At 40.6% G+C, this 27,905-nt stretch overlaps 1 protein-coding gene across 1 annotated transcript in view; it reads right to left on the reverse strand.

The window, feature by feature from the left end:
- Positions 1–27,905, reverse strand: part of WDR91 (WD repeat domain 91) — a 78,699-nt gene that overhangs the window by 29,595 nt on the left and 21,199 nt on the right. The window contains exons 4-8 of the mRNA XM_089680651.1: positions 24,974–25,181; positions 23,507–23,589; positions 2,877–2,995; positions 2,480–2,666; positions 1,299–1,454 (exon numbers count right to left, since the gene is read on the reverse strand). Coding sequence (XP_089536777.1) covers positions 1,299–1,454; positions 2,480–2,666; positions 2,877–2,995; positions 23,507–23,589; positions 24,974–25,181 — 753 coding nt within the window. The remainder of the gene's footprint in view (positions 1–1,298; positions 1,455–2,479; positions 2,667–2,876; positions 2,996–23,506; positions 23,590–24,973; positions 25,182–27,905) is intronic.

Consider the following 27,905-nt stretch of genomic DNA (forward strand, 5'->3'; position numbering starts at 1 on the left):
TCAATCAGTGACCAATATATCCACCCTTATCTTCAATAACAGTCATAAGCCTTCCATTCATGTCAGTTTTTTGATTTGCTGATGATTAACTTTTTGTGCAGCAGCAACCACAGCCTCCCAGACACTGTTCAGAATGGTGTACTGTTTTCCTTCACCATAAATCTCCCGTGTAAGAAGTGCTCACAAGTCTCAATAGGGTGTAGGCCAGGTGAGGAAGGAGGCCATGTGATTATTCTTTCATCTTTAAGGCCTTTACTGGCTAGCCACGCATACTTCGATGCATGTGATGTTTTGCATAAATATGCTGGTCTTGAAAGATGCAGACCTTTTCCTGTACCACTGCTTAAAGAAAAGGTCTTCTAAAAATTGGTAGGTTTGGGATTTGATTTTGAGTCCATCTTCAACCCAAAAAAGTCCAACTAGCTCATCTTTAATAACACCATCCTATACAAGTTCCCCACCTCCACCTTACTGGCGTCTGAGTCCAAGTGGAGCTCTGTGCCTTTTACTGAGCCAGGCACGGGCCCATCCATCTGGTCTGTCAAGTCACTCATCTCATCAGTCCATAAAACATTTGAAAAATCAGTCTTCAGATATTTGTTGGCCCAGTCTTGATGTTTCAACTTATGTGTCTTGTTCAGTGGTGATCGGGTTCCAGCCTTCCTTACCATGGCCATGTCTGAGCACTGAACACCTTGTACATCTGGGCACTCCAGGAAGGTTGCAGGTCTGGAATAAGACAGCACTGGAGGGTAATGGGTTTCTGGTAGCTTCCAGTTTGTTTATTCTCAAATTTTTGACATTTAATTTGTGTCTTTTTTTCTCTCAACACGTTTCTTGCGACCCTGTTGACTATTTGCAACCAAACATTTTATGGTTCTATGACCACAACCCAATGTCTTAGCAATCTCAAGAGTGCTGCATCCCTCTGCTAGACTTTTTATAGTTTTTGACTTTTCAGAGTCAGTTAGATCTTTTTTATTTTGGCACATTTTGCCTGAAGAACAGATGCTGCCTAATAATTATGCACACCTTGTTATAGGGTGTTGATCTCCTTAGGTCACACCCCCCCCCCCTCATTACACAAATACACGTCACCTGATATGCTGAAATCCAATAAGTATTCAAGTTTATACTGCTTGGAGTCGGACAATATGCAAACAAATGATGACTTGGTCAAAATACTCACTTGCCTTATAATTGTGCACAGTGTCTGTGAACAGTAATTGTGTTGATGTACACAATAAGACCGGAATATCAGCCACTAAAGAGTCAAGTAAAGATTACCTCTACCTCACCTGAGAAGGTGTCTTAGAGAGAAGCTCTTTCCTCTCCTGCAGCCGTCGCTGTCTCTGCTGCAAAGCAGTCGGATCGCTGGCGCTGGGCACACCAAGAACACTCTGCACGCTCTTCACCTCCTTGGGTAGACTAAGCACCTCTTTAGTTTTTTGGGCCTTGAAGAAAGAGAAGCATCATTATTAAATACTGATCAGTTGACAGAATACCGAGAAAAAGAGAGAGAGAGAGAAAAATATGCTGACATCTAGTGGCAGTTTAGAGCCACTAAAACGTGTTTACTTATTTGTTTGGTATCTCCCACTGTCATACCTCCTGTTTAGTGCTAGTTAGTCCAGTCCTAGCTAGACCCTTCCCACTTTCTTCCATGTTGCCTCGGTCAGTGTTTGTTTTTGGAAGAGACAGGGCTTGGGAAAGCAACTGCCTTCTTACTGGAAGATTCAAAAAACATCCTGAGCTGCAACTAGCTGAAGTAAAGACGTGTTCAACTTCTGTGTCTTAATGGAGAGTTGAGCTTCCTGTGGATGGTGCCAAGCTAGCAGGTAAAAATACTGTCGTGTAGACTGGGTCCAAAGAGGTATGTCAATGCATACAGGAGCATTCAACACTAACCATGCAATTTTATAGTAAATTTTAAAGAGAAACTACACTGCATCAGAGCACAACCAACCAAAAACGCAATTTAATTCATTTTGTAATATTCAAAGCAAACTCCCCCATCTGTCCATGTCTCCATGCTTTATTTTGCTGAGAAATCACTTTGAGAGCCCCTGCCTCACAGCATTTCTGGCCATGGCCATCATGAGTAAGGCAAATGATTCAAATAGCAATTACTTCCTGGAATCCATCTGCACTTAGTTCAGGCATACAGGCAGAAGGGTATGCTTAGATGAGAAAAACCCTCCTGAACATCCTTCGCCTAAGCATGGAAACAAGGAAGTGACTAAAGAAATGTAAAAAAATAGTTTAACACAAGTAAATATGATATATTTTTCTATCCATTTACTAATTCTGGCAGCATAAGGGTTCAAAATAATGTTGAAAGTCAAGAGTGAAGTTCTACTTTAACTGGTGACTGTAGGATGCCTTAGTCTATTCCTTCCTTTTTGCTCTGCCTGAGTCTCTTGAAAACATTAGGGTTCTCAAATAGCTGGAAAAGCAGAATTTATATCCATGATCTTACCTGATTGTTTACTGGCTCCTTCTTGAGTGGGAGAGCAGTGGAACTCTGCGTCGGTGAGGATATAGAGGCTGGCGGAGGCCTGGAAGGCACAGCTTTTTTACTCTGTGGGAGCAAGGAGGAGAGGAAACCAGAGGACCTTTGTGACTGGACTGTTGATCCGGCATTCCTTTGACTTGATACCATGTTACTAAGACAAAAAAAATAGACCAAATCTTTATGAAGCATCTGGAGCTTCCTGTGATGTAGCACTGGTGTCTAGGGTTTAGTTCTTTGCATCTGTATTAGTGACATAACACTGTAAATGTCCTGTCCTGTTAAGTACGGATTACTCAGCACTATACTAGTTGAATAAAATGAATGCGCAACTAAACCTACATCTCTCCTGTACTTCACTTACAGCTCAGAGTCCCCCAGCCGATCCATGTTGGAGACATAGTGAGGCAGCTTGTGATGCACTATGGGGCCATCGTCACCTTCTTTTCTTAGTCTGTGAGCCTCCGCCTGAAGAGCAAAGATCTGAAAAACAGAGGCAGGAGTCAAACACACAATTTGCAATAATTTTTTCACTTGAAACAAAACTTCACAAATCCACAAAAAGCATCCTTCCCCGTTCTCTTTTATTTCCATGGGGATGGGTTGCTGAGGACACAGAAGGCTCCAGTCAATAGAGTAGACATGTATCAAGGATAAAACTGAATGATAGATTACAGTACGTTCCTTAACGCCTCGTCTACCAAGGTACGTTTATAAATGGGTCCTGGTAAACAAGGGTCTGCAAAAATCGTGAGCTTCTTACCATTTTCTTCAGTTAGCTCCCAGCTATCAAGCAAAGGTGATTCAGTCACTTCTATGGTACTATGATGTGTGCTTGAACGTCTAAAGTGGAAGACTGCAGGGAAGACATTAAAAGCAAACCTTGATGTCTCCATAAAGAGAACTTGTTGCCTGTCAATGAATTACTTACAAAGCTGAGCAACAGAGGCGTTATGTTGAAATGCCCAGGAAACCCCCAGTGATCTGGTGGAGTGAGCAGGTAAAGGTGCAGGAGCAGCCTTGTCATTTAGAGTGTAAGCTCTGACAATCAGTTGTCCTATCCATCTGACAATGGTGGATTTTGAAGCAAGATGTCCCTTGCAAGGTTCTGAATAGCAATCCTTTCTGATAGAAGCTGTAGCTTCTATCAGGGCCATCGACTCTGATGGATCTGACCATGTCTAGGTAGTGAAGAGCAATTTCCTTTGCGTGCTCTGAAGCAGGCCACAAAGAGGGAAGGGCTATGTCTTCAGGGACATGGAAGACCTATACTACCTTGGGCGGTCTTGGGCACAAGACTGCCTTGTCCTTGTAAAGAATGAGGAAGGAATTCTTACAAGAGAGGTTCGCTACCTCAGAGACATATCTGACAGACGTGAGGCACCCAGAAGGCTACTTTACAGATAGATTATCCAAGGGGATTTCCCTGATGGGCTCTAAGGGTAGTTTCTGCAGAGCAGAGAGAACCAGATAAAAGTAGTAGTAAAGTTGAAATGTTTTTACCATAATGCATTCTCTGCTTAAGGTAAAAAAAAAGGCCTCACTAACTTTTCCTATCCCCCACCATCCCTAAACATTTTTCTGGCTTTTAACTCCTGTGGGGAGGAAGCAGGGGTGTGACTTGTCACTGGTGTGTGTGTGTGTCACACACAGCTTGGCAGAAGACCCAATGGGAGCGCATATGCACAGGTGCCTCCCTAGCAGCACCCAGCTTGCTAGAGTACACAGACACCTGAAGGATGGAAGGCGCCTACAGGTACAGCAAGAAAAGGAGGAAATCAATATTACTGTGCAATATGGCTGCACAAATCAAGTAAATTCATTTTATTTTTGTTTTGTGAATGTCCCTTAAATCCCAAGAAAGAACAGGGTGCTGCAAGGGAGACATGATTGGCGATACACCTTGTTTTTAAATGTTTTTAAAAAAAGGGAGAGCGAGGCCAGAAGTTTAAAAAATAAATAAATAGAATGTACAGGGCTGAAACCCGTCTTTTCAGAGTAGAGTATTTTCTGGCGTATAAGACTACTTTTTATACTTAAAAATATACCCCAAAAATTGGGGGTCGTCTTATACGCGGGGTATAAAATGTGAGCCTTGAGTTTGTTTGGGTCAAGCTGGCTGGATGTGTGGCAATACTGTACATACAGTATACTGCGCTGAGCCAAGCGGTTTCAAAACGTACCGGTATGTCCCTACTGTAATCAGCCCGCTGGATGCGTGTATGTACAGTAGCTGCAGCTACATACAGTATACACTGGGCCAATCACGGCAAGTGATGTATTCTACTAATGAATACAAAGCCTGCTCAGATTGGCTGAGTCAGAGAGGTGGGCTGATGATGTCACAACCTCAGCCGATCCGAGCAGGCTTTGTATTCATTAGTAGAATACATCACTTGCCGTGATTGGCCCAGTGTATACTGTATGTAGCTGCAGCTACCGTACATATACGCATCCAGCGGGCTGATTAAAGTAGGGACGTACTGGTACATTTTGAAACAGCTTGGCTCAGTATACTGTATATACCACACATCCAACGGGCTGACAGATTAATCTGTCATAGGAACATTTGTTTTGAGCCAGCTTGGCTCAGCACGGTATACTGTATGTACATTACTGCACATCCAGCGGGCTGTATATATACTGTATGTAGCCGAAGCTACCGTATTACCGCACATCCAGCGGTAACCATCTGATTTGGAATTTGATCCATATGATGACTGTCTTACAAATGTATCACAAGATGTCATTCATGAACTTATGTCAGAGGATGAACATGAGGATTTTGAAGGATTTTAAGTACTGGTAAGTCATAACCATTTCAATTAAAAAATCTGATGTTTTTTAATGGTGTTGCCTTGGAAGGGGGGTAGTCTTATACGGTGAGTACAGCCCAAAACCTATGTTTTTAACTGGAAAATTAGGGGGTCGTCTTATACACCCAGTCGCCTTATACGCCGGAAAATACGGTACTTAAAGCAGAGCTCCACCCAAAAGGGGAAGTTCCACTTTAATAACTCGTCTCTCGCTCCCAGATAGGGGTTTGAACCTTTGGGGAGCGGGTATTTGATTTTGACAGGTACCCGCTCCGACTGTAGAGGTGATCAGAAGATCTCCACGCCCCCCCCCCCCATAGTCTTCATGGACATGTGACAGGTCCCAGAAGACTGAAGGACGATTCACAATGCGCAGCGCTACTCTTGAAACTGTAGCTGCTGACTTTTACCAGAAACTGGAGCTCCGCTTTAAGGCCAAGTTCTGGTTAAGTCCTGATTGTAGGAAGGCCTGAATGCAAGCTGCAGAGTAATCTCTGGGACTGAAGTGCCTATGTTTAGCTGTGTTTAAACAGGGCAAAGAAGGGCTTCAACAGAGAAACAGAAAAGTTCTTAGAAGGGCAAGTAGAGGTGCAAGGACATTTGTGAATATCCTGGGAGCAGAGAATAGGCTAACAGGCAGTGTGACAAACTAGTTGTACTGCAAAGTGCAGAAAGCACTGATGAGGATAATGAAGTAGATAAATGAGAATATGCAGATCGGCACCTTGGATGTCTACAGATGCCAGGTATTCCCCTTGTCTCAGAAAGGCAATAACTGACCTTACAAATTCCATTGGAAAATTTAGAAATTTGAAGGTATCAGTTTAGGGATTTTAGATCCAGAACAGGATGAATACCACCGTTGTGTTTTAGTACTATAAACAGATTTGAATAGAATCCTTTGAACCTGCCCTATAGAGGTACTGGAACAACTACTCCCTGGGACAAGAGACGATTCAGGGCATCCCACAAATCTGACTATCCTTGAGAAGATTTTGGTTAGTTTGAAAGAAGAGAACGTTGAGGGGGCATATTCTGGAACTCTATTTTTTATCCCTTTGAAACCACAGTTTGAACTTACAGGTCTGGGAAGTTTATATCCCACAGAAAAGCAAATGGAAGTCAGCATCAAAGGGCATATGAGTGAGGTGTCTTTTACAGCTTTAGCTGACCGTGCCTTAAGCCACAAGATTCTGCACATGAGAACAGAAATCAGAGCAATTCTGGAGATATGTGCCATAAAATGCTTTGGGACATCAACACAAAAAAAAAAAAAAGCAAGGCAGAGGGTAATTGCTGTAACTGCTCAATTAAAATATGGTCCTGGAATACAGGATTGTGTTGATTGTTCATTTCTCTAGTCTAATTAGCTACCATTTGGCAGACAGAAACTAGAGCAGTAGCTGGTTGCAGAGCCGATATTTCAGGAGTAAAGAGACTAACAGCATCTGAAACTCTCTATCAGCACAATCATTAAATGAAGAAACATCCTCAACTGATACAGTAAGATGTTTAAGACTGTAAAAGGCAAGGTCATCTACCAAAACAGTCAACTTTTTTATGAACTATTTTTTCGCTTGACAGAGCTCAGCAATGATTTGCGGAGGGGTGAAACTTTTCTGGGTTTACTCAATCGCCCTAGATCGTCCATTCTATCTGTTCATGAATGGGAAATGTATTTTTGAATTTGGAGGTCTTTTTGCACCCAAAGGGTATGGCGAATTGGGGGAGATCCAAGTGCGACAATGCTGAGGCTTTTGCACACAGCTGATGTGAGCATATCCACATTGGCAAGCATATTTTATGAAGCCGCAATACGAGGTGTATAGGAGTCTGGGAGTGAGAAATCTTTTGCAGCCTCCTCCACCAACCACCTCTAGGTCCCCTTCATTCCCTTCCATGTCAGTCTCTTCTAGGGCAGGCATATCGGGATCCAACTCAGATAGAAACATCGGAGCTAGACAAGGAGCCAGGGGTTTTTGAGCCCTGGACAACAATCGCCGTATTAAAGCTGTTAGTGGTCCAAGAAATTGTGATATAGTTGCAGAAAAGTCTGCCTTAGTCAGGTAGGCTGCTTGTAGCATGCCTGAAATAGAGTTAGAATTGGATGCAGAGACTGGTGTCAAAATAGGGCTCCGCTCTAGTGCAGGCCTTCAGAAAGCAGATGTTCACCTGAGCTTTTGCTGTAGCTCCCATCATTGCTACATGTGAGGGTATTTCCCTGTGGAGTACTCAGAGTAAGGTGAGGAGATGGGGAAATCATGTCTGAGAAGGAGTATGCTGCATCCCGTGTGCAGACTGGTCTGTAGCCAAGTACTTGTGGCAAAAGGGTGGGAAGAAGTGCCTGAGTACCATATATTGGGTTCTAGGCAAAAGTGGGGGTAAAGTGTACGATCTGTAGTATGACGTAACACCTGGTCACCCACCTGAGCCTAAGCTATCAGTGGTTCAATTTTAGCACCAGGTTTGAAACTTTTACACTATAAAAGTGAATGCGTTTCAAACACATTGCAGTTTTCCTAACAGTCCAAGATTGAGCTCTGCAGTCACTTTTGCAGCAGGTCACAATCCTGTGCAATGTCCTTTTGTTTCTTTCAGTCAGCTGCCCATATGGACCATACTTATGCTTCTCAGATGACTTTTCCTAGAAACTGTATATGCCTTCATAACCTTTGATACTGTACCGCATGACACAGTAAAATAAACTGGCAACTTTAGTAACAGAGGCACCAGCCAAGCGGGCATTTTTACATTTATTTAGTTACGTCCTGGTTTCTTGCCTTGACAAATGAGGCCATACATCCCAGGAGTCTTCTGGAAGGGAAAAGGGGTTTTCTCACACACTACTGCTTGTATGCCTGAACTAAGGGCAGATGGATTCTAGGAAGTCAATGCTACATGAATCATCTGCCCTCACGCAAAATGGCCACAGCCAGAAAAGATGGGGGGTGTTTTTCAAAGTAATAACGCATGGAGACATGGATGGATGGGTTTGGTTTAAATATTAAAAATGAAATAAATAGCATTTTTGCTTTGTGGTCCTCAGATGCAGTGTAGTTTCAAGTATTTTCTAGAATAAACATGCACATTTTAAAATGTGCAAAACTAAAATACTTGCCCAGTACAGAATTGGTTGGAGAGACCTGTTGCTACACTATTCATTTAAACAACAATCTTTCCATAAGATCATATGTTCACTCAACACAACGTGGGCTATTTACCTGGAAAATCCTCCTTTGTGTAGCCATCCAAAAGGACTGAGACTGCTGATGAGCAGCCCAAGAAGACTCAGAGCTGTCACAACACAATATATCATGCTGGCAGGTGAAGGGAGAGGCAGAGGAGCTAGGCCAGCACAGAGAGTAATTAGACACTTCTAGAAGAGGAGAATGCCATGGTGTGCAAGACGCAAGGGGCCATGCTAGCTAGGGACTATGCCTTTCCTGTAGTAGTCACATTTGCTAGCAGGTTTAAAAGGAACATTGCAAATTAAAAAAAAATAATTGTTAATTGTTGGTGATAAATCAGACAATTGGGAATGAACAGTGACAAACATTACTAAGGACAGTAAATGTTTACATTTAGGTGCATAAACCTTCCCAACGTTTAAAACAATTTGATGATTGAGTGTAAAATTATTTAGAAAAAAAAAAGAAAAGAACCAAGAAAAGTAAAATGGACAAAATCATCATGGTTATGGACGCTTTTAGAATATTACCAATAATAGAAGAAGAGAGAGAAAAAGCAAGAGGGAAAACAGCCTTCTAGAGCAGGGGTGTCAAACTGGCGGCCCTCCAGCTGTTGTGAAACTACACGTCCCATCATGCCTCTGCCTTTGGGAGTCATGCTTGTAACTGTCAATCTTGCAATGCCTCATGGGACTTGTAGTTTGACAACAGCTGGAGGGCTGCCAGTTTGACACCAGTGTTCTAGAGAGTAGGAGATTGAGCGAGTGTGTCAGAAAACAAGAGCATTAAAGAGCACAAGAAAAAAAGTGACCGAGGAAGAATAATTCTGCTAAATTTTTACTTGTATTATCTATAAGTGACTCATGAGAATAATTTCTGGAAGAAGCACAGATTTGGAAACACTTTTATAATGGGGGTAAGGCTGTACTGTGAAGTGTGTAAAGACTGGTGACAACTATTCACTTGACGTAGGAAAGCCACTTTGTGAAATACTTCTTTATGGGTTTGTGAACACTTTATTCCATTTGTTACTCTACGAATACTGACCACTTGTCTCCTCCTGGATATATAAAATTCTCTGACACTCTTTGTCAAAGCTGATAACAGCACAGGTGCAGGCAAGTTAACCCTTCCATAGTAGGAACCAGCAGCATTTCCTAAATTAATGCAAAGCATTCTTCTACTAGAGGGAGTGGAGAGGTTGGCTGGTGTTGTCATGCTCTCCACCTGATCCGATCAGAGAATGCTTTACTTTCCTTCAGAAAATGCAAAGCATTCTCTGAATGGTGCCTATGTCGAGTGGCCAACCTCCTGTGCTCAGCAAGCAGAGGTGCAGTCACTTGCCGCAGGAAACGGAAGCAAGTGGAGATCACCAAAGTAGCGATGACTACTTCAGGGATTTTCAGTTTCCAGGTATGGTATATAGATAGTTACATTGGTCCTAGCTGGACCAATGTAACCATGTATAAAATACCCATGGCTGGAATTATTCTTTAAAGGTGTCCAGCAATCCAAGCATATGAGGTAGCTCCTGATGCTCTGCCTAATCAGCTTGCTCTCAGAGTCTTCAGAGACAAAGGTAAAACACTTAGGCAATGCCAACAAATCTTGGCCTGGAGACTGCTCTGTCACCAAAATAAAGTCTGCAAAAATTCTTTATGTGGAACCCAGTGCCCATCCAGCAGGATCCAGACCTGGTATTCCACAAGCCAGGCTGAGGATGGCCATGCCAGAGACCAACTCTAGCAGCATTGTAGAGTATAGTCTTGATTGGGGAAAAAAAAAAATGATGCTAGCAAAATTAGGTTAGACATTTCAGAGCAGAGTGAAAGAAAAGCCATCCACCCCCTAGTAAACTTGTAAAAAAACTGAAATATGCTGGTAGTAGGAGGGGTTATGCTGGACTTGCCTACAGTCCAATCCTTTTGCAGGTGGAAGTATAACCCAAAAGGTTAAAGATCTCCCTTCTCTCTCTCAATGAACTCCAAGAAAAAGAATTTACAGCAATTACTATATTCCTATTAATGGTGACGACCAGTAATACACACGCAGGAATAAAAATGTATAATGCAGACACCTTTCCAAAAGGTTAAAACTGCTGTTTGATTGATGTAAAAGAAAAAGTCTGCTGTTTGTGTGTAAAGTTGCTTAGAAAAAGAAAAGGATGAATAAAAAAGGTAACAAAAAAACAAACAAACTACTGTTACTGAGTGTATACTGTCAGATTATTAGATATAATGAAAGAGGTGAAGACAAAAAGGGCATACAAGAGTGTGTTGGACACACGTTGGAGAGTGAGCACGAGTGAGTGAGAACAAGAGTGCAAAATAGAAAGCACAAGACAGCAAATGAGGAGGATTTTCTTATATTCTACTTGTAACATCTGCAAATGTTTTACGAGAATATTTTCTGGGAAAAACCACAGAACTAGAAACATTTCAACTCTGATGAGTCAGGCTCTACTGTGAAGAATTTAACCATTTGCCCCCCCCCCCCCCAGTGGATTTACCCCCCTTCCTGACCAGGCCATTTTTTGCGATACGGCACTGCTTTACTTTAACTGACAATTGTGTGGTCATGCAATGCTGCACCCAAATGAAGCATATGTCCTTTTTCCCCACACAAATAGAGCTTTCTTTTGGTGGTGCTTGATTGCCTCTGCGGGTTTTATTTTTTGCACTATAAACAAAAAGAAATCATATAAGTGGTGAAGCGCTCAACTTATAATTACCTAGTGAATACACAAATCATATAAATACAAATAATTATAAATAATTATAAACTAGTGCAATATCTTCATACACATAACGAATATATATCCCTGGTGATATAGTGAAAACTTATATCTTTTAAACTGTGCAGAAAGTGAAAAAATACAATAATTAAATAAATAGTGATGCCACACTGTGAAATTAATGGCAAAAGTGTTCAAAATAATGTCACTCCATGCTACAAATAGTGCTTTTCGTGTAAATCTTGACGTGACTCCCCTCAATAGCAGAAATGCCCCCTCACCTTCCACATTCGACCCTTGCGGGTCACAGAGCCTTTTTATATATATCTTTCTGTTTGATGTTCTCCACTGCCTCCACCGACCTTAATCCACCTCCAGGCAGTAAGTACCTCTCCAATTACTCCCCTCATGCACCGAACTTTGCCAGGTAAACCTCTCCTCCACTGCCACCTCCGACCAAGTTCCTCCTCTGGGCAGTAAATATCATCCAATACCCCTCACACAATGGACTCAGGCTCAGAGTGATTCATGTAAAACGATAAAACAGACCTCCATAGTGTAACATCGCTTTATTAAACCAATCCAATATAATTGAATATTGCACTCACATGTCCTCACGATTTTACAAGCAGTTTCCCATATGCTATGGGTGTATACAGGAGTCCCAAGATGGCGTCCGAACCCGGAACCGGAAGTACGTCACCCCTACGTCGACGCGTTGCGCCACTGTCACGTGGCTTCTTCAGGATACCGTATTGGATGGCCGCACTTCCTTTTAACTCCTCTACACAATCTACAAGGGGCGTGTACAATACCTCCATTTTCATGGAGCCCATTATACAAGGACAGCCGCGATCTGCCGCTGATTCCCCTATTTCCAAACTCTAAAAGGGCATAACGAATTACCCATATATACAAAAACTACATGGGGCATATATATTCTCTCGTGGGACCCCCTGTATATAGGACAATTAGCTAATAAATATAAACAACACCCCATAAAAACCTTTTATTACACTACATAGGTAAGTATATTAAACCCAAAAAAACCCCCATAAGTTCAATATTGTAATTAACATAAAACCCAATAAAAATCAGGAGATAAATCTACTCTTAATATTTCCCCTCCCACCTAGACACATCCATAGATATATCTAAATTCGTGTATATATATACAAATATGCAAATATACACCAAAAATATTTCCATAAACATTATAAAAATATATATAAAATTATAAAAAATGTATATACCCATATACATAAAACACCATTCCATAAGTAAATTTATTATTGTAATGGATTCCAATTATTTTGTATTATAATTAATTTGAAGAAATATTGCAAATATTAAAAACCATGTTCTAAACTACTTCTAAAAAATTCTAAAAACTATAAAAGAGCTCCTGTATAGTACCCATACCACATGTTCACAGGAATGGAATCATATATAATATACAACCTAAACCAAATATTCTTAAAAATCATCTTAAAAATCATTAATGAAGCAATTAAGATCAAATTCAATGTTTAAGCCTCTAGGTGTCAGCGTTTGCATAAGGAAAATCCATTTGGACTCCGCCTGACTAATTGTTCTCACTTTGTGGCTCCCTCTCCAGTGCTTTTTATAACGTTCTACTCCCCAAAATTTCAAGCCCGAAGGGTCATTAGCATGATGGCTAGCAAAGTGTTTAGAAACATTATGTTTTGGGTTCCCCTTTAATATATTTTTCACATGTTCTCTTAGTCTCACACATAAAGCTCGTTTAGTGCGTCCCACATACTGCAGACCGCAGTTGCACTCTAAAACATAAATCACCCCTTCAGTTTTACATGTGATAAAATCATTGATCTCAAATAGACGCCCATTACTATTAGCCACAAACTCTTTTTTCTTTTTATTTTGCCCTTTAGTGGCTTTACAAACACTACATTTTTTACAGGCAAAAAAACCTGTAACATTAAACAAGGTACTCTCTCTATTAACCTTAGGAGGATCTAGTACATTCTTCATAATTTTGTTCCTCAAAGTGGGGGCTCTCCTATAGACAAACTTGGGTTGTTCTGGTAATAAATTACCTAAAATAGGATCCATTTTTAAAATCGGCCAATACTTTTTGAAAACATTTTGGATCTTTTTATATTGCAAATTGAAATCCAATATCACCGCTACCTGATCGGTCTTCTCCTTATCTTCATTTTTTATTTTGTTCCCGATAAGTTTCTTTCTATCCATATTGGCCACCTCAAGTTTATTTTTCTCGAGATCACACACAGCATAACCTTTGGATGCAAACCTTTTTTCCAAAATCATGGCCTGAGTCTTGTAATCTTCTTCATATGTACAATTTCTTTTTAACCTGATGAACTGGCCCTTAGGGATGTTCAGTAACCAGGGGGGAAAATGACAGCTTTCTATCGGGATGTAACCATTCCGGTCCACATCCTTAAAATGGGTTATAGTGCTAATAATTCCCCCTTTTACTTGAATGTCCAAATCCAAAAATTGAATGGACTGGTTACTGCATTTCCATACAAACTTGATGTTTTTATTATTATTATTTAATTGATTCAAAAAATTCATCAATTTACTTTCATCCCCTTTCCATATGATGAACACATCATCTATATATCTTTTATACATTGCCAGTTCAGCTGGTTTGTTTTTATATATCGAATCTTGTTCCCAATGGGCCATAAACAAGTTCGCCACACTTGGGGCGAAACGGGCTCCCATAGCCACACCCCTAATCTGTCTATAAAAAGCCTTGTCATACCAGAAGTAGTTGTGGCTCAGACTAAAATCCAAACATTGTACAATAAATTTCCTCTGCGTCCAATTCAGATTACTCAATTCCCTCAGACCCCATCCTGTAGCTTCTAGTGCATCTTCATGATTAATGATGGTATATAGCGAAGATACATCAGCGCTAGCCATTATCAAATTAGAACTCCCTTTTTCTTCCTCCAAAAGTTGAATGAGATGTTTGGTATCTCTCAAAAACGATACCGTATTCTGGACCAATGGCTGTAAAAAAGTATCTATATATTGGCCCAGCCTGGCCAATACTGATTGAATACCGTTAACAATTGGCCTCCCCGGTGGGTTAACAGAATTTTTGTGCATTTTCGGAATAGTATAGATCACCGGTATACGACAACATTCTGGTACCAAAAATCTCCCCTCTTTAGTATTTAGTATCTTTTTCTTTTCACCTGTTTTTATTAACTGTTCTAATTCCTTTCTGTATATCCTTGTGGGGTCTTTTAATAATTTCAAATATGTGTCTTCATCATCCAACTGGGCTTGCAATTCACTGCAATAGTATTCTTTAGAAAGTACAACGATTCCCCCTCCCTTGTCTGCCGGCCTTATTACTATATCATTCCTTTTCATTAATTTATTAACACCTATTTGGAATCCCTGATTGGCCTTTTTATTTGGAATATGTATATTCTCTAATTCTTTATTCACCATTTTTTTAAAAACTTCCACTTGATTATTACTGTTAATCTGGGGATTAAAAACCGATTTGTTTTTCAATGTGGTATGGGTAAATTTGTCACAATTCTTAAAAGTACTAACTTTAGCTCCAGTGAGCCCTGCAAAGTATTTCTTCAGATTCAATTTCCTTATATATTTCTGTATGTCTATGTAGGTACTGAACTTATCCATATTCTTAGGGGGTGCAAATTTGAGACCTTTATCAAGGACCATAATCTCTTCTCTCGAAAGGGATGTCCCACTGATATTAAAAATCCCTTCCCCTACTGGTCTCTTTTCCTTTTGTTTTTTACTTCCTCTGCAGCCCCTTCTCTTCCTGGGCTCTTTTGTTTCCCTGGTACTGGACTCTTCTCCCCTTTGCCCCTCTCTAAAAAATCCCTACTGGGATAGTGATTAAGTGGTTCGAATCTATTCTGGGTTGGAACAGGACCCTGATTATCATACCTAGGTGGATACCAATCTCCATTCCTAGGACTTCTCTCATAATATGGTTGATAATTCATCCCTTGTGGTGGATAATTCATCCCATATTGCGGATAATTGGTCCCCTGTTGCGGATGATAATTCCTTGGTGGTTGGTAATCTGACCTGGATGGATTTGATCTATATGGTTGGTAATAGGGTCTCCCTCTTTTACCTCTCCCTCCTTGTCCATTATATGATCCTCCTTTTTTCACAGGTTTCCACCCATTATTGGGAGTGGGATAAGACTGCATGTTATATTGCTGGCTTTCATTATAAGTGCCACTCGCTGGCTCCTTATATGACACATGTGGAGTGGGAGCTTTATTAACCACTACTGATTTAACTGGTGTGGAATTAGTGGATCCTATACCCGGATTGGGGGCTGAAGATTGCCATTTGAATACTAAATTCTTTGAAAAATCATTAGTATCCCTATGGTATTTTTTCATTTTTCTAAATTTCACCTCTGCATCAACTTTTTCCAGGTCTTTGCTTAATCTTTTTGTCAAATTAACCATTTGCGGTGTATCTTTAAACGGCTCAATTTGTTTCTTAATATCCTCTATTTGTATCTCCAGATTCCTCATTTTTTTCTGTTTTCTTTTAAGCAAAAATTGCACTAGTTCCAAACCTTTTTCATTAAAGAAACAAAACCATTCTTCCACAGAATCTGCATCTGTAAGCCCATCACTGATGGGAACATCCCATCTTAATCTCCTTGGGACTAATCTATCTTTTAGATATTTTTCATGGGTAGCCATGTCCCACCATGTGGTAACCTTTTTCTCCATGAGGTGACCTAATTTTCTCAGGAGAGTATCAAGATCACCATTAGTGCTGATTCCATCTTTACTAAATACAGAGATTTTTGGTACCAGAATGTTGTCGTATACCGGTGATCTATACTATTCCGAAAATGCACAAAAATTCTGTTAACCCACCGGGGAGGCCAATTGTTAACGGTATTCAATCAGTATTGGCCAGGCTGGGCCAATATATAGATACTTTTTTACAGCCATTGGTCCAGAATACGGTATCGTTTTTGAGAGATACCAAACATCTCATTCAACTTTTGGAGGAAGAAAAAGGGAGTTCTAATTTGATAATGGCTAGCGCTGATGTATCTTCGCTATATACCATCATTAATCATGAAGATGCACTAGAAGCTACAGGATGGGGTCTGAGGGAATTGAGTAATCTGAATTGGACGCAGAGGAAATTTATTGTACAATGTTTGGATTTTAGTCTGAGCCACAACTACTTCTGGTATGACAAGGCTTTTTATAGACAGATTAGGGGTGTGGCTATGGGAGCCCGTTTCGCCCCAAGTGTGGCGAACTTGTTTATGGCCCATTGGGAACAAGATTCGATATATAAAAACAAACCAGCTGAACTGGCAATGTATAAAAGATATATAGATGATGTGTTCATCATATGGAAAGGGGATGAAAGTAAATTGATGAATTTTTTGAATCAATTAAATAATAATAATAAAAACATCAAGTTTGTATGGAAATGCAGTAACCAGTCCATTCAATTTTTGGATTTGGACATTCAAGTAAAAGGGGGAATTATTAGCACTATAACCCATTTTAAGGATGTGGACCGGAATGGTTACATCCCGATAGAAAGCTGTCATTTTCCCCCCTGGTTACTGAACATCCCTAAGGGCCAGTTCATCAGGTTAAAAAGAAATTGTACATATGAAGAAGATTACAAGACTCAGGCCATGATTTTGGAAAAAAGGTTTGCATCCAAAGGTTATGCTGTGTGTGATCTCGAGAAAAATAAACTTGAGGTGGCCAATATGGATAGAAAGAAACTTATCGGGAACAAAATAAAAAATGAAGATAAGGAGAAGACCGATCAGGTAGCGGTGATATTGGATTTCAATTTGCAATATAAAAAGATCCAAAATGTTTTCAAAAAGTATTGGCCGATTTTAAAAATGGATCCTATTTTAGGTAATTTATTACCAGAACAACCCAAGTTTGTCTATAGGAGAGCCCCCACTTTGAGGAACAAAATTATGAAGAATGTACTAGATCCTCCTAAGGTTAATAGAGAGAGTACCTTGTTTAATGTTACAGGTTTTTTTCCCTGTAAAAAATGTAGTGTTTGTAAAGCCACTAAAGGGCAAAATAAAAAGAAAAGAGAGTTTGTGGCTAATAGTAATGGGCGTCTATTTGAGATCAATGATTTTATCACATGTAAAACTGAAGGGGTGATTTATGTTTTAGAGTGCAACTGCGGTCTGCAGTATGTGGGACGCACTAAACGAGCTTTATGTGTGAGACTAAGAGAACATGTGAAAAATATATTAAAGGGGAACCCAAAACATAATGTTTCTAAACACTTTGCTAGCCATCATGCTAATGACCCTTCGGGCTTGAAATTTTGGGGAGTAGAACGTTATAAAAAGCACTGGAGAGGGAGCCACAAAGTGAGAACAATTAGTCAGGCGGAGTCCAAATGGATTTTCCTTATGCAAACGCTGACACCTAGAGGCTTAAACATTGAATTTGATCTTAATTGCTTCATTAATGATTTTTAAGATGATTTTTAAGAATATTTGGTTTAGGTTGTATATTATATATGATTCCATTCCTGTGAACATGTGGTATGGGTACTATACAGGAGCTCTTTTATAGTTTTTAGAATTTTTTAGAAGTAGTTTAGAACATGGTTTTTAATATTTGCAATATTTCTTCAAATTAATTATAATACAAAATAATTGGAATCCATTACAATAATAAATTTACTTATGGAATGGTGTTTTATGTATATGGGTATATACATTTTTTATAATTTTATATATATTTTTATAATGTTTATGGAAATATTTTTGGTGTATATTTGCATATTTGTATATATATACACGAATTTAGATATATCTATGGATGTGTCTAGGTGGGAGGGGAAATATTAAGAGTAGATTTATCTCCTGATTTTTATTGGGTTTTATGTTAATTACAATATTGAACTTATGGGGGTTTTTTTGGGTTTAATATACTTACCTATGTAGTGTAATAAAAGGTTTTTATGGGGTGTTGTTTATATTTATTAGCTAATTGTCCTATATACAGGGGGTCCCACGAGAGAATATATATGCCCCATGTAGTTTTTGTATATATGGGTAATTCGTTATGCCCTTTTAGAGTTTGGAAATAGGGGAATCAGCGGCAGATCGCGGCTGTCCTTGTATAATGGGCTCCATGAAAATGGAGGTATTGTACACGCCCCTTGTAGATTGTGTAGAGGAGTTAAAAGGAAGTGCGGCCATCCAATACGGTATCCTGAAGAAGCCACGTGACAGTGGCGCAACGCGTCGACGTAGGGGTGACGTACTTCCGGTTCCGGGTTCGGACGCCATCTTGGGACTCCTGTATACACCCATAGCATATGGGAAACTGCTTGTAAAATCGTGAGGACATGTGAGTGCAATATTCAATTATATTGGATTGGTTTAATAAAGCGATGTTACACTACGGAGGTCTGTTTTATCGTTTTACATGAATCACTCTGAGCCTGAGTCCATTGTGTGAGGGGTATTGGATGATATTTACTGCCCAGAGGAGGAACTTGGTCGGAGGTGGCAGTGGAGGAGAGGTTTACCTGGCAAAGTTCGGTGCATGAGGGGAGTAATTGGAGAGGTACTTACTGCCTGGAGGTGGATTAAGGTCGGTGGAGGCAGTGGAGAACATCAAACAGAAAGATATATATAAAAAGGCTCTGTGACCCGCAAGGGTCGAATGTGGAAGGTGAGGGGGCATTTCTGCTATTGAGGGGAGTCACGTCAAGATTTACACGAAAAGCACTATTTGTAGCATGGAGTGACATTATTTTGAACACTTTTGCCATTAATTTCACAGTGTGGCATCACTATTTATTTAATTATTGTATTTTTTCACTTTCTGCACAGTTTAAAAGATATAAGTTTTCACTATATCACCAGGGATATATATTCGTTATGTGTATGAAGATATTGCACTAGTTTATAATTATTTATAATTATTTGTATTTATATGATTTGTGTATTCACTAGGTAATTATAAGTTGAGCGCTTCACCACTTATATGATTTGATTTCACACATCTTGCGGTATAAAGAACAGGTGATAGCAGCTTACTCACTAGGTTCTGTGGAGCGCAGGGGGATTTTTGTATTTTATAAACAAAAAGAAGACCACTAATTTTGGGGAAAAAAAACAATATTTTTGACTTTTTGCTATAAAACATATCCAGTATAAAAATTTTAAAAATCAGATTGTCATAAATTTAGGCCAAAATGTATTCTGCTACATGTCTTTGCTAAAAAAAATCCCAATAGGTGTAAAATAATTGGTTTATGTGAAAGTTATAGCATTTACAAATAGCGGTATATACAGTCAGGTCCATAAATATTGGGACATCGACACAATTCTAACATTTTTGGCTCTATACACCACCACAATGGATTTGAAATGAAACGAACAAGATGTGCTTTAACTGCAGACTGTCAGCTTTAATATGAGGGTATTTACATCCAAATCAGGTGAACGGTGTAGGAATTACAACAGTTTGCATGTGTGCCTCCCACTTGTTAAGGGACCAAAAGTAATGGGACAATTGGCTTCTCAGCTGTTCCATGGCCAGGTGTGTGTTATTCCCTCATTATCCCAATTACAATGAGCAGATAAAAGGTCCAGAGTTCATTTCAAGTGTGCTATTTGCATTTGGAATCTGTTGCTGTCAACTCTCAAGATGAGATCCAAAGAGCTGTCTCTACCAGTGAAGCAAGCCATCATTAGGCTGAAAAAACAAAACAAACCCATCAGAGAGATAGCAAAAACATTAGGCGTGGCCAAAACAACTGTTTGGAACATTCTTAAAAAGAAGGAATGCACCGGTGAGCTCAGCAACACCAAAAGACCTGGAAGACCACGATAAACAACTGTGGTGGATGACCGAAGAATTCTTTCCCTGGTGAAAAAAACACCCTTCACAACAGTTGGCCAGATCAAGAACACTCTCCAGGAGGTAGGTGTATGTGTGTCAAAGTCAACAATCAAGAGAAGACTTCACCAGAGTGAATACAGAGGGTTCGCCACAAGATGTAAACCATTGGTGAGCCTCAAAAACAGGAAGGCCAGATTAGAGTTTGCCAAACGACATCTGGAAAAAAGCCTTCACAGTTCTGGAACAACATCCTATGGACAGATGAGACCAAGATCAACTTGTACCAGAGTGATGGGAAGAGAAGAGTATGGAGAAGGAAAGGAACTGCTCATGATCCTAAGCATACCACCTCATCAGTGAAGCATGGTGGTGGTAGTGTCATGGCGTGGGCATGTATGGCTGCCAATGGAACTGGTTCTCTTGTATTTATTGATGATGTGACTGCTGACAAAAGCAGCAGGATGAATTCTGAAGTGTTTTGGGCAATATTATCTGCTCATATTCAGCCAAATGCTTCAGAACTCATTGGACGCCGCTTCACAGTGCAGATGGACAATGACCCAAAGCATACTGCAAAAGCAACCAAAGAGTTTTTTAAGGGAAAGAAGTGGAATGTTCTGCAATGGCCAAGTCAATCACCTGACCTGAATCCGATTGAGCATGCATTTCACTTGCTGAAGACAAAACTGAAGGGAAAATGCCCCAAGAACAAGCAGGAACTGAAGACAGTTGCAGTAGAGGCCAGGCAGAGCATCACCAGGGATGAAACCCAGCGTCTGGTGATGTCTATGCGTTCCAGACTTCAGGCTGTAATTGACTGCAAAGGATTTGCAACCAAGTATTAAAAAGTGAAAGTTTGATTTATTATTATTATTCTGTCCCATTAATGATGGCTTGCTTCACTGATAGTGACAGCTCTTTGGATCTCATCTTGAGAGTTGACAGCAACAGATTCCAAATGCAAATAGCACACTTGAAATGAACTCTGGACCTTTTATCTGCTCATTGTAATTGGGATAATGAGGGAATAACACACACCTGGCCATAGAACAGCTGAGAAGCCAATTGTCCCATTACTTTTGGTCCATTAACAAGTGGGAGGCACATATCCAAACTGTTGTAATTCCTACACCGTTCACCTGATTTGGATGTAAATACCCTTAAATTAAAGCGGACAGTCTGCAGTTAAAGCACATCTTGTTCGTTTCATTTCAAATCCATTGTGGTGGTGTATAGAGACAAAAATGTTAGAATTGTGTTGATGTTCCAATATTTATGGACCTGACCGTATACTGGAATTTTTTTATTTTTTTTTTAATACTAGTTATGACGGCAATCAGCAACTTACTGCCGGACTATGGTGGGCATTCTGACACTGGGTGGGAACTAACTGCCACTGACATCCCAATTACACTAATACAGTGATCAGTGCTAATAAAAAGCACTGACTCTGTACTAATGACACTGAGCAGGAAGGGGTTAACATCTGGAGCGATCAAAGGCTTAACTGTGTGTTTTTTTTTACCAAGTGTGCTGTGTGAGTTTTACTTGGGAAACAAGCTGCTTTGAATTGCTCTGCTGTGCAGAGCAATACAAAGAAGCCCGTTTGTGATGACAGGGGAGATGTCGGTGTTATTTACACACAGACCTCTCTCCTTTCAATGTTCTTCGGCGATCGCCAGCGGGGAATCTCCGTCCGGGACCCAGTGATCAAAAGCTGCAGCCATCAAAAGCGGAAAATGCAAAATAACATATATATGCGTGATTTTGCGCAGCCCTGCCGCCCTGTAGCAGTAGTTCTGCTATAGGGCAGTGGGGAAGCAGTTAAAAGACTGGTGACATCTAGACACCTGACACTGGAAATCCACTTTGTGAAATACTTCTCCATGTATATATAAAATATACATACAGATACAGTTTGGCTTGCGCTCACTACACACCACTGAAAACTGCCCTACTAAAACTCACTAATGATCTACTAACTGCTAAAACCTATGGCCACAGCTCCATGCTCTTACTACTTGACCACTCTGTGGCTTTTGATACTGTTGAAACTCCACTCTCTTGGCCTCCGAGACTCTGCTCTCCTCTGGTTCTCCTCCTACCCACCACAGCGCTCCTTCAGCGTTACCTATAACTCTGCCTCCTCCTCTTCACTCTCTCTTTCTGTAGGGGTCCCTCAAGGTTTTGTCCTTGGACCCCTTCTCTTCTCCATCTACACCTCCTCCCTTGGTCACTTGATAAACTCCCATGGCTTATAGTACCATCTCTATGGTGATGACACACAAATCTATCTTTCTACTCCTCACCTCGCCCCTTCAGCCTCCTCTCGCAATACTAACCTACTAAGTGACATATCAGCATGGATGTCACTCCACTTCCTCAAATTCACAAAACTGAGCTCTTAGTATTCCCTCCAGCCCGTGCCCCCTCCCCTGACTTCTCCATCAAGATCAATAACACAATCATCAGTCCCTCCCCTCATGCCAGGGTACTAGGTGTAATCCTAGACTCCCATCTGTCCTTTTTTTATCCCCAAATCCAATTGCTGTCCAAATCTTGTAGACTTCACCTCTGCAACATCTCCAAGATACATCCATTCTTAACCTCTGAAACTACTAAGCAACTTATTCACTCCCTTGTTATCTCTCACCTTGACTATTGTAACTCCCTCGTCATTGGCCTACCTCATCACAGGCTATCCCCTCTTCAGTCTATCATGAATGCTGCTGCCAGACTCATCCACCTTACTAACCGTTCCATATCTGCCACCCCTCTCTGCCAATCCCTCTACTGGCTTCCCATTGCCCAATGAATAACATTCAAAACATTAACAACATAAAGCCATTTATAACTCTGCCCCAAATTACATCACCAATCTTGTTTATAAATATCACCCAAACCATCCTCTCCGCTCATCCCATGACCTCCTGCTCTCTAGCTCCCTTTTCTCCTCCTCCCATGCTCGTCTCCAGGAGTTCTAAAGAGCCTCCCCATCCTCTGGAACTCTCTATCCCAATCTATCCGACTATCGCCTACTCTGCCCACTTTTAGGCGACCCCTGAAAACCTCTCTTCAGGGAAGCCTATCCTGCCTTCAGCTAATAACGGAATCTTCTATCAGTTCATCCCCCACAGTTATTACCTTTTGTACCACCAGCCCCTCCCTCTTAGATTGTAAGCTCCAAGGAGCAAGGCCCTCCTAACCCTCTTGTATTTAATTGTATTGTTGCTGTATTGTCTCCCATTATATTGTAAAGTGCTGAGCAAACTGTTGGTGCTATATAAATCCTGTATTATAAAATATAATGTATAATAATTTCATTCCAATTTTTCCTCTTGTATACTGACCTTCTGTCTCAGTGCCTCATTCTCCTCCTGGATGTGTAGAATTCTCTGAAATTCCATGTCAAAGCAGAGAATAGTCGGGACAGGTGCAGGCATGGTTAAGGAAAGTAAAATACAAGGCTTAGGAAGTTTGGAAAGAATGAAATATTAAACTTTTGGCAACTGATTATGCAACCTTGTTGGCTGTACATACAGTACTTTTGTTATGTTTCACCATCTGTTGATAAATGACATTTTAGATTGTAAATTCTACTGCGCAGAGCCCTCTGATTCCTCTTGTATGGAATCGTATTACAACTGTACTGTCTGCCATCATGTTGTAAAAGCACTGCACAAACTGTTGGGCCTATCTAAATCCTGTCTCATAATAATTTTGAGCATGCCAACAAAGATTTGGAGATGGGAAGGCAGCAGCATTAATTTGATTGTGCTGAATTGAGGGAAATTGATTGGCCATGAAAAATGGCAAATCAGCATTGATGCAGGAGTCTTCAAGAAAACTATATGCTAACAGCTAAATACACATTTATGGATGTTTTACCTGCCAAAGGATTTGTATTTATATTCAGACAGTCTTTAAAGCACCCTGGCACATCATATAGCCAGGAGGGTGACACTGCTATTCACTAATGAAGCTTCATGTATGTGTGGGTCATTTCCCCAATCTCTGGACAATGAATATCATCACCCTGGTGATTCAAGCACCAATAAGCAGGAAACTACGAGGGCTAAAATATAAAAACAGTAACGTCATCTATCAGGCTATACCATAAAGGCAAAGATGTTTGACTCACAAGACTGGCCGAACAGAATGAGAAACCCTTAAAGCTACATCCCACCACGTATTACTTCTCATCTGCCTACATTTACAATGTATTACTAACAAAAGCTGATACACTTCAAGCCAACTGCTGTTCTGTGGGTTAAAGTTAAACTCCCAACGTGGTTTTTTTTTTTTTTTTCTTTATATAGCAGGGAAGGGTCAAAACCTTGATTAGGTTTTTATCTTTGTGTACTTGTTTAAAAACTTCCGCTCAACTCCAGTACCATCAACAATATGATCACAGAGGAACAAAGTCACGGTAAATCTCTCCAAATTTAAAGAAATTCCCCCTCTTAGACATTTCTCACCAGTACATTTGTCCCTATTGGAAAACCTGATTACCTCTACCACTTTTTGTGGCGAGAGATATAATATTTTGAATTTCCCATAATGTTCTGTCTCAGTGACAATGGTCACCAGGAGAAATAAAAGGTAAACCCCCACAGCAAAAACAGAAAAAAAAAAACAAAAAAAAAAAAAAAACAACAACACACACACACACACACACACACACACACAACATCCCCACATCAAAAAAAAACCCCCTAAAAACGCTTTGACAGAGTTCCACTTTAAAACATGCCATGTGACCTGTGGGCAACACTCTCAGGACTCATCTCCTTTGGTCATTTCTGGTCAAAGGATATGCATGCACTGGAAGAGGACGCTCAGAAAATTGTGCAGTGATACTGTGAAGGTGTCCGCCCACTGCCGGGAAAAGTATGTGGAAAAAGTCGGATTGGCATCAGGTGCTGGGAGGAAAGGGAGAGCGAACCATTCTTTCCACTCAGCCTGGTTTTGAAGCTCCGGTGCTTGTTTTTGGAAGAAGTCATGTGCCTTGTCTGCCCGACTGCACTGCAATGCAATAATAGCACAGAGAAACCGTTATTGTGGCATTTTATAGGATAATCATATCATTACAATCTGTTACTGTAACAGACTATTAAAAAGTGTGCCCATTCCAGAACGCGCATGGTTAGGGATAATACAAACAATGCTAAAGAATCCATGCAGGTAAAAAATTGTTTAGGCTTTATAACCACTTTAAGGCTCCATACACACTAGCGAGTTTTTTAAGCTAAAAAAACGCTAACAAAATTGCTAGATAAAAGCCGCTGGTAAAAGCAATTAATTGCAGCATTTTATTAAAGTTCAGCAGCGTTTAGGAGCATCAGTATTTTATTAGCGTTTTGACAGTACATTCAGAGGAAAGAAAAAAAAAAAAAAAAGCGGTTAGTAGCTTTTTAGTTCCGCTTTTTTTTCTGCTGGAAAAACATTACAAAACAACTCTACAACAACATTGTTTTTCTGAGAATACAGTTGCAAGAAAAAGTATGTGAACCCTTTGGGATTACGTGGAGTTTTGCATGAATTGGGCATAAAATGTGCTCTGAACGTCATCTAAGTCACAACAATAGAAGAACACAGTCTGCTGAACATAATACTACACAAACATTAGATGTTGCCATGGTTTAATTGCACATAACATGTAAACATTCACAGTGCAGGGAGGAAAAAGTATGTGAACCTTTGGACTTAATAACTGGTTGACCCTCCTTTGGCAGCAATAACCTCAACCAAACGTTTCCTGTAGTTGCAGATCAGACCGGCACAATGATCTGGAGTCATTTTGGACCACTCCTCTTCACAAAACTGTTTCAGTGTAGCAATATTCTTGGGATGTCTGGTGTGAATCGCTCTCTTAAGGTCATGCCACAGCATTTCAATCGGGTTGAGGTCAGGACTCTGACTGGGCCACTCCAGAAGGCGTATTCTCTGCTGTTGCAGCCATTGTTTTGTTGAATTACTTGTATGCTTTGGGTCATTGTCCTGTTGCATCACCCATCCTCTGCGGAGCTTCAGTTGGCGGACAGATAGTCGTACGTTTTCCTGCAAAATGTCTTGATAAACTCTGGAATTCATTTTCCCATCAATGACAACAATCCGTCCAGGCCCTGAGGCAGCAAAGCAGCCCCAAACCATGATGCTCCCTCCGCCATGTTTTACAGTGGGGATGAGGTTTGATGTTGTCGTGCTGTGCCTTTTTTTCTCCACACATAGTGTTGTGTGTTCTTCCCAAACAACTCAATCTTGGTTTCATCTGTCCACAGTACATTTTGCCAGTAGTGCTGTGGAACATCCAGGTGCTCTTTTGCAAACTTCAAACGTGCTGCAATATTCTTTTTGGACAGCAATGGCTTCCTCCGTGGTGTCCTCCCATGTACTCCATTCTTGTTTAATGTTTTCCTTATTGTAGATGTGTCAACAAAAATGTTAGCATGTGCCAGAGATTTCTGTAGGTCTTTAGCTGACACTCTGGGATTCTTCTTTACCTCATGCAGCATTCTGCACTGTGCTCTTGCAGTCATTTTTACAGGACGACCGCGCCTAGGGAGAGTAGCAACACTGCTAAACTTTCTCCATTTGTAGACAGTCTGTCTTACCATGGACACATGAACATCAATGCTTTTGGAGATACTTTTGTAACCCTTTCCAGCTTCATGCAAGTCAACAATTCTTGATCGTAGGTCTTCTGAGAGCTCTTTTCTGCAAGGCATGGTTCACATCACACAGTGCTTCTTGAAACCAGTAAACCCAAAACAGGTGTGTGTTTTTTTAAGGGCAGGACAGCTGTCAGCAACACATCCAATATCATCACACTGATTGCAGTCAAGGTTGGCTCACTCCTGGCTCCAATTAGCTCTGGGAGAAGTCATTAAGCTAGGGCTTCACATACTTTTTCCTCCCTGCACTGTGAATGTTTACATGTTATGTGCAATTAAACCATGGCAACATCTAATTTTTGTGTAGTATTATGTTCAGCAGACTGTGTTCTTCTATTGTTGTGACTTAGATGACATTCAGAGCACATTTTATGCCCAATTCATGCAAAACTCCACGTAATCCCAAGGGGTTCACATACTTTTTCTTGCAACTGTATAAAGGGAAGAACTTCCTGCGCTAAGAATGGGGCCCTATTCACCAAGCTGCTGACACAAACCTCCTTACCAAAATGAGTGAATACACATAAATACAAAGTGCAGCGCTATCCCTAAACTTACTAAATAAATATAAAGTGCAACCTAACTGTTCAAAGTGTAACAGTGCTATAAATAATACCACAAGGTACTAAACCTATGTGCAAAATGTGCAATTACAAAAATGTGCAACCCGTGTACTCCCAAATGGGAATAAAGCCTGAACCCTGAGGAAGTCACGTGTTACCGTGACGCAACACGTCGGAACGCGAGGAGGATTCTGGGAGCGCGGTGATGTCATTTCCGGCGTGGCGGCCATACTTGAAATCCCGGTATCTAAATACCCATGCAGGAGATTCATAGCATGGGGTATTGAAGGCTTGTGATGAGAAGAATTGAAATGTGAGTAGGCAATTTTATTATATATTTATTTCTGAAGAATAAACAGGATTACACCATGTGAGTTTTTTGTCTGTATATGAACCGAGGAGGAGACTGCTGATAGCGTGTAAGAGGCGGGGGAGGACCTGGTGAGTCATCAGAGTGGTGTCCTGGTTTAAAGCGAGCTGACCCTGTGGGGTCTTGGCAAGGAGGTGAGGGG

Source organism: Staurois parvus, unplaced genomic scaffold, assembly GCF_062004578.1.
Source record: "Staurois parvus isolate SC_StPar_1 unplaced genomic scaffold, SC_StPar_1.0 ptg000249l, whole genome shotgun sequence".
In the NCBI taxonomy this organism is placed as follows: Eukaryota; Metazoa; Chordata; class Amphibia; order Anura; family Ranidae; genus Staurois; species Staurois parvus.